Source organism: Micromesistius poutassou (assembly GCF_964030765.1).
Source record: "Micromesistius poutassou genome assembly, chromosome: 15".
Lineage (NCBI taxonomy): Eukaryota > Metazoa > Chordata > Actinopteri > Gadiformes > Gadidae > Micromesistius > Micromesistius poutassou.
This window is the reverse complement of record NC_140285.1, coordinates 746,514-753,811: the sequence shown is the minus strand read 5'-3', so window position 1 is coordinate 753,811 and position 7,298 is coordinate 746,514. Positions and strand designations below refer to the sequence as shown.

General features: G+C 41.0%; 2 protein-coding genes across 7 annotated transcripts in view; both read right to left on the bottom strand.

The window, feature by feature from the left end:
- LOC311359602 (uncharacterized protein) overlaps positions 1–7,298 on the bottom strand; it is a 174,366-nt gene that overhangs the window by 154,812 nt on the left and 12,256 nt on the right. The gene's annotated exons all lie outside the window — the stretch shown is intronic.
- Positions 588–4,701, bottom strand: LOC311359661 (tumor necrosis factor receptor superfamily member 14-like; the record flags this gene model as incomplete). The annotated part of the gene is made up of 5 exons (XM_084479724.1): positions 4,389–4,701; positions 2,359–2,681; positions 2,121–2,246; positions 1,483–1,621; positions 588–753 (listed from the first exon to the last, which is right to left on the bottom strand). The coding sequence occupies exons 2-5, from the start codon at positions 2,486–2,488 to the stop codon at positions 588–590; spliced, it is 561 nt and encodes a 186-aa protein (XP_084335850.1). The 5' UTR covers positions 2,489–2,681; positions 4,389–4,701.

The window sequence follows — 7,298 nt, the reverse complement described above, 5'->3', positions numbered from 1 at the left end:
GTAGTTTAATGTAACCATGATACATGTTAGATTAATGTTATCATGATGAATGCATCCTATCATTATGAGAGTAGTGTCTTATATACATGGATAGCTCCATTCTATAATCTAATATCTAGATGATGTTGTTCAGTAGGTCTGCCACTCTGGTCCCTCTGCTAGGTAGGCTCTGACTCTCTGGTACAATTAGATGAAATGTTTTTTCAATCACAGCGATATCATTTGACTTGGTGTGAGTCAGTAACCCTTGCAAATCACTGGATATTAATAATCACTGGATATTAATAAATGATCTGTTACTCAATCAAACATGAAACATGTGGAATAAGAACTTACCATCTAACTCCCTATCCAGTTTCTTTTTCTATAAGATAAAAATGTAAATAAAATATCAACATTGGGTTCATTACAAGGTCATCATCTAATAACTCCACCACTGCCAGTCACACATATTATTGTGTTCTGTATCAAACCAGTGATAACACTTACCTTCAGATGTCTTCTATAAACCAATGCTATAAAGTGATAAACAACACATGTCAGGACAGCAGTCACTATCATTTAGCATAACCCTGATACATGTTAGTTTAATGTAACATTATACATGTTAGTTTAATGTAACGCTTACCTCCCAGGACTAATAATATAATGAAAAGTATGCATCCTATTATTATGAACACAATTGCCACATATTTAATACATGTAGAATCAGTTGAACCAGTTCCTGGTTTTATCTGCACCCCAGAATCACATCTGAAACCAGAAGGACAAAACCACGTTTAGTTCAGAGTAGCAGACTGGGTGTTGGACTCCAGGTTTAAAAGGTACTGGGTTCGATGATGAACTCCACTTAACGAATCGATAAAAATCGATAAAAATCTACAATGAATTTAGTCATCGATTCGTTGAGTAGAGCGATTATTAATACTCGTAGGCGCGGAACTGTTTACAGAAGCCGATGCCGACAGGTCCGTGCTTCATGCGCGCCCACAGTGAGCCTTCAACGCTATAGTGTGAGCAACCACTGCTTATATTTTGGACATGAAACACGGCGGAGGCGGAGAAAACGGTTCGACCGAAATCTTCCAAAGTGTGGGAGCAATTTACAATACATGAAGCTAAAAAGTGTGTTAGTTACAATCTTTGTAAAAGCGAAATGGAGTGGCACGGAAGCACCACGGTGATGTCATCCGTGACAAGAAGGGGGCTCGACAGCAGGGTTAAGTCAATACAAGATCTCACATTTATTCAGTTTTCAAGTAAGGACATGCAACAACAGTATCTCCTGTTTCTCGTTTGGTGTTTTAATTTATTCGTTATCCAGCTTTACAAGCATGAAAAGTTTATTAAACTGACGTAAGCTGGTTAATTGTGTGTGTGTGTGTGTGTGTGTGTGTGTTACTTCATCGATTCATCGAAAAAATATTCAACCGATTAATCGATTATTAAAATAATCGTTAGTTGCAGCCCTACTCCACTTACATCGTGTGGGGTTGGCATGACGATGTGGCATCTGAGAATGTGTCTTTATCTGCTGAGTCACTACAGAAGAATCCATCCAGGATCTCACACTCAGCATCTGATGTTGGAGTACACGACTTCTTCACCTTCAGACCGAGAACTGTCAATCACAACAGAGGAACCTGAGACAACCTGAGAGTACACAACTTCTGATATAAACATGAACAACACAACTTCTGATATAAACATGAACAACACAACTTCTGATATAAACATGAATAACACAACTTCTGATATAACGTGGACAACACAACGTTCTCATGAACACAACATTTGGGGGTTGCATGGGGGGCGTTTCTATTTAATAATATAGATGTACCTGTGCCACACTTTGTACAGGCAGAGCATTGCTTCTGTCCGCTAAAGTCTTCTTCGAAAGTACCATCGGGGCACTTTGAGCACAATGTATTGGTTGTCGCTGTGCAATCCCGATGAACCCTATATCCTGTTGGAAAGAACGTTTAAAATATGTTGTTTTCCAATGGATTTGTTTGAAGAAATCATACAGAACTATTTTGGACAACAGCTGGGTTAATGGACTCTTACCACCAGGACATGCAAGGCAGCAGACCTGTCCCTATTTAATAATATAGATGTACCTGTGCCACACTTTGTACAGGCAGAGCATTGCTTCTGTCCGCTAAAGCCTTCTTTGAAAGTACCATCAGGGCACTTTGAGCACAATGTATTGGTTGTCGCTGTGCAATCCTGATGAACCCTATATCCTGTTGGAAAGAACGTTTAAAATATGTTGTTTTCCAATGGATTTGTTTGAAGAAATCATACAGAACTATTTTGGACAACAGCTTGACAACAGCTGGGTTAATGGACTCTTACCACCAGGACATGCAAGGCAGCAGACCTGTCCCGCTCTGTATTCATCGCTGGCACACGATGGTGATGCAGTACTAGCAACGCCATAAGTATTAAAAACTGAACATATTAGGAACATGATTTGTAAGAACATGGTGGTCTAACGTTTTTGGCAGATATTTCTTCTGTGTGTCAGTGCAAGTCTTGTTTTTCAGCCAAGGCCAAATAAGGTTGATTGTTTTATCCTCCTTTGTATATTCTATATACATGGGCCACACACGCTATACTTTGGCTGCCAAATCTTCATTGCCATGCAGCTACAGATTTTTCTTGAAGTTCAGAAACATCTGGAGAGATAAAAAAAATATTCAGGGTTAATAAATGTAATAACTTGTATCTTTAACACTTTTCTCTAAACCAAAATAATAAGTAAATAAATAATAATATGAAGTTTGAAAACATTAGAGCTGTTGAACAAAGAGTTGTTAACCTTGTATGTCTGCATTAATCGTGATCTAATGCTTATCATTTTTCAGTGACAAATACATTTGTGAGTGTTAAAAGTGTGTCACAAATATAATGTACCACTTTTATGTTCATTGGGCTACATCATTTTCTAGACTGATTTGGTCTTTGGATCCTATGTTTAATATAGGATTTCTTTGGGTGGAACACTTCACCTTACTCATCCAATACTAAACCTCAAACACAGTCATCTGGCTGCTGAAGATCTAAGGGGCTAATCACCAGCCTGGAGGCCTGCGTGTAAGCCTGGACACAAAGAGCAGGCACCAGGCCTACAGGAGGTCTGCACCTGGAGTTATGGCACTATTGATTGTTCATCAGCTGAGACACAGGGTCTCTTCTGATGTTCCTAGGAGCCACAATGTTTGTTGAAAACATCCTATTTTATAAAAACCACAGTGAAGGTCTTCGTTGTTTCTCTGTGAGCGAACTTAGTGAAAGCGAAAGTAAGGCTGGGTTGCACCAACATGGATTAAATTAATCCTGGTTTAGGGTTAATCTAGGGTTAGTAAATCTAGGTTTAAACTGGTTTATAATTAATCAGAGACGTGTTGCACATCTTAGTTTTAACCCTGGATTAGTTCAACTAGGATTGCCCCAAGGATTACAAGGATTAAAATAGGATTAGTTTGTGTTCAGTGTCTGCGATGATGGATTCTGGCAAAATGTGAACAAATTCACGATGTATGCTTGATAAAGATGGACCACAATATATTCACCAGTTCTCTTGTGAATAAATGATTAACTTGTTGCTTTTATTTACAGAGTCTATATTTACCAAGTCTCTATATTTACAGAGGGGAGAAAATGAGTGGCCCCTGCCCAAGTAGCATAGCCCAGGTCGGCCTTGAATTACAATGCAAAGGCAAAAAAGGACACGGCAGGAGAGAGGAGGCGAATGTTTCAAACTGGCGGAGGACCACCAATGATTACGGACCCTCTAGCTGGGTTGCCCCAACATGGTAGCTCAGGTCAAAGAAAATCATTGATATGATCCCGCAGCTGTGAAAACTATTTTCATAAATTTAAATTGGGTTTAACCTATCTCTAATTTTCCTGCGATGAACTCTTTCCTCTAACCCCATTCAGCGAAGATATACAGCCATGTTGTCAAGAAAACTGTGATAAACCTAACATAAACCTCCTCCAGAGGTGGTTTAAATATAACCGTTAAACCAGGTTAAGAATAGGTTTAAAATTACTGGCGCAACAGACTTAAATTTAATCTCAGTTTAAATGGAGTTTAAACTGAGATTACCAAAGGGTTAAATATAACCAGGATTAATATTAAACTAAGTTTAAACTAGGTTTAAAGTTTGCTGCAACACGGTTAACAGTTAAACCTTGATTTAATCCAGTCTAAGAGTTAATCCATATTGGTGCAACCCAGCCTAAGAATGGCACCATGAAAATATCACTCTTTTTATGCAGTTATAGTTTTATAAATGACCTGAACTTTTAAAAAAGTGTAAACGACCTGAAAATAATGACGTGGATATCAGTTTTGACATAGACAGCGTTTATATTACCTTACTCTAATTGAGAGCGTCGAAACATTTCAAGTACTCGTCGAATGGTCGAATCACACGCCTTGTCAGCAGCAACAACAAAACCCAGGAGGAGACTCATGAATATTCATGAGGTGTCGACGCTGCAACGTTTTTTCATTGGTCGGATTTGAATGCGAGTAATTACAAGCCGTCAAATCACTACCGGTTTAATTCATTTATTCATTCAATGACCAATCCATTATTGTAAGCTGGTGGATATTTGGCCACCATTGAACCTTGAAATAACTGCTACATACGCTCGTTATTAAATTAAAATATTACTGAAGAGAATGCATTTCAGATGCATCATCTTATATCCGTGGAGCATGCCCTATTAGACTGAGTAGCCCCACCCCCATCTGCCGGCGATTGGAATTCGCCCTGCACATGGTGCAATCTACAATTTGACTTGGTCTGGCAATAGCCAGGCTAATGCCCTATCGATTCAACTGATCCTGGAGAAACGCCACAATGTCGAGCAGACCATGATGGGCGTTCTGTCCGGAGCAAAGCTGACAAACCAATAACAATACCGTCAATATTACTGATGGACGTTTGTATCTCCCACTGTCTCAAACATAAACCAGAATAAAACTGGACTCAACAGGTGGGACTCTATGATTTAGAGCTCTGAAGTGAATGACAGTTTGTCGTTTTGAGGATTGTGAGGTATCTCATTATTTCAGAAAAATAAAAATAAAAAAAATAAAAATTTCTTTAATTCATAAAAAAGGAGCATCATCTTTTCCAGCATTACAACATTTTTTAGAATTACGACATAATTATGTCGTTAATTCAGAAACACAAGAGCAGAATTTATTTTCTTTAGTGAATGCATTGATTACGCTTCCATACGACTCGATTCATGTGTCATATCGTAGGGTTACTTAACGTAATCCCTGGTTCTTTGATAACAGAGTGAGGTGTTTCACTATGGGAATCGCCTTGGCGTGACCAACTATGGAAGCTCCAATGACACAACGTCTGTCAGAGACAGACAGGTCGAGCTGTGCTGGGGCCCCGCCCCCTCATCCTACTACAGCCGACCGGCCCCTCTCAACTCATTCTAGACCGGTTTCTTCCCATGTCTATGCGAAGAGGGACGTGATGGTGAAACACCTCACTCTGTTATCAAAGAACCAGGGATTACGTTAAGTAACCCTACGTTCTTTTTCTAACTTTGTTCGGTGTTTCACTATGGGAGATATAGACCACTCCCGGATTGCATAAGTCTCCCGAAGCCCTAAACAAGTTAAAGCACCGCCTGTGCTACAGATGGCCCCGAGACATCCAGCCTGTAAAACCTGTGACATATTTTAGCTGTAATATTCTCACATAGCCACATGGAGCAGCACCGAGCACATAGTTGAGAGGTAATATACTCTCACATAACCACAGAGGGCAGCACTGAGTACATTTAACAATTAAAAGGTAATACTCTCACATAACCACAGAGGGCAGCACTGAGCACATTTAACAATTAAAAGGTAATACTCTCACATAACCACAGAGGGCAGCACTGAGCACATTTAACAAAGTTGCAACATTTACACATAGGGGGCAACAACGGACACACAGATGAAGTGAGCAAGTTTTTAGCGAGGTAGAAGTCTACCTTCACCTGTTTATAAAAGCAACAGCATTGCGGTAGCCAGGCAGAATCTCTTGGGCGGCGTATCGTAGATATAAAGCTTAGAGACGCTCCGCGCGTGTTATATACCATTCCTCTCCTTTTGTTTCATACTGTGTGTTCACACCGCACTTTGTCCCATTTCGCCTATTTGCGCGAATAGGCGAATGTTGCCGCACGACAAATCATAATCTGTCGCTGTGCATTTTTGTGTGCATTCGCGGGGCGATTTTTTTTTTTGCCTGCCAACGGTCATTCATGCCAATTCATTCTCATCAACCATGGCCGAGATGTGTGTCTGTACCTGTTGTGGAAGAGGGTGAGCCCGTCGTTTATGGGTTAATAATATAATCCGGAGGCGCACACCGCTTTGGGCCGTGATATTATATATATCGTATATATTATATGATATAGATATTTATATATTATATGTAGATATAGAGCGGGAGTCGCAAACGGCAACAATCACTTTCTCCTCCAAGCTGCGGTTCACTGAACGGTTGAACGGTGATTGGCTGTTTTACATTACTTCACCCAGGGAGTGAACTGATTGGCTGTTACGTGACGTCACTCAGGGAGTGAACGCTGATTGGCTGTTTTACGTTACTTCACCCACGTTACCCACAGGGAGTGAACGCTGATTGGCTGTTTCAACGCGAATGCCGCGAAGAAGTTGAAATATTTCAACTTCAGCGAATTTTTCGCGGCGCGAATCCACGTGAACGCGCTCGCCCGATTCGCGTCTCCACGTTCACTTTGCATTGAAACGTGTCGCGGGGCGAAGTGCGGTGTGAACACACAGATAGACGATAGACAATAGACCAAAACCTTTACCAAATAAAGTGAGTTAAAAGCGATCCTGTCTCGGCGGCCTTTCCTGGATTAAAAATAACATAACAATGCCAACAGCTCCACTGTGGGACACCTGTAACCCGACACCACCACTTTAGGCACGAAGGCTGGGTTGGGCCTCAAACAGACCTTGGTGCGCCCTGGTGCAAACTGTAAACAGGAAGGCCGTATGGATAAAGCCTGTAGGTCGCTCACCCGCTTTGCTGTCGTTAAAGCTAAGAGCAAAGCCGTCTTCAGTGAAACAAACTTCATCTCTGCCACCTCCATAGGCTCAAATGGGTGGAGAGAAAGGGCGTCCAGCACTACGGATAGCTCCCACAGGGGAACCAGGGGTCTGGAAACTGGGAGCTTTCGCCGTGCACCTTTCATAAAACGACAGACTAAGGGATGTTGCCCTGTTGTTAATT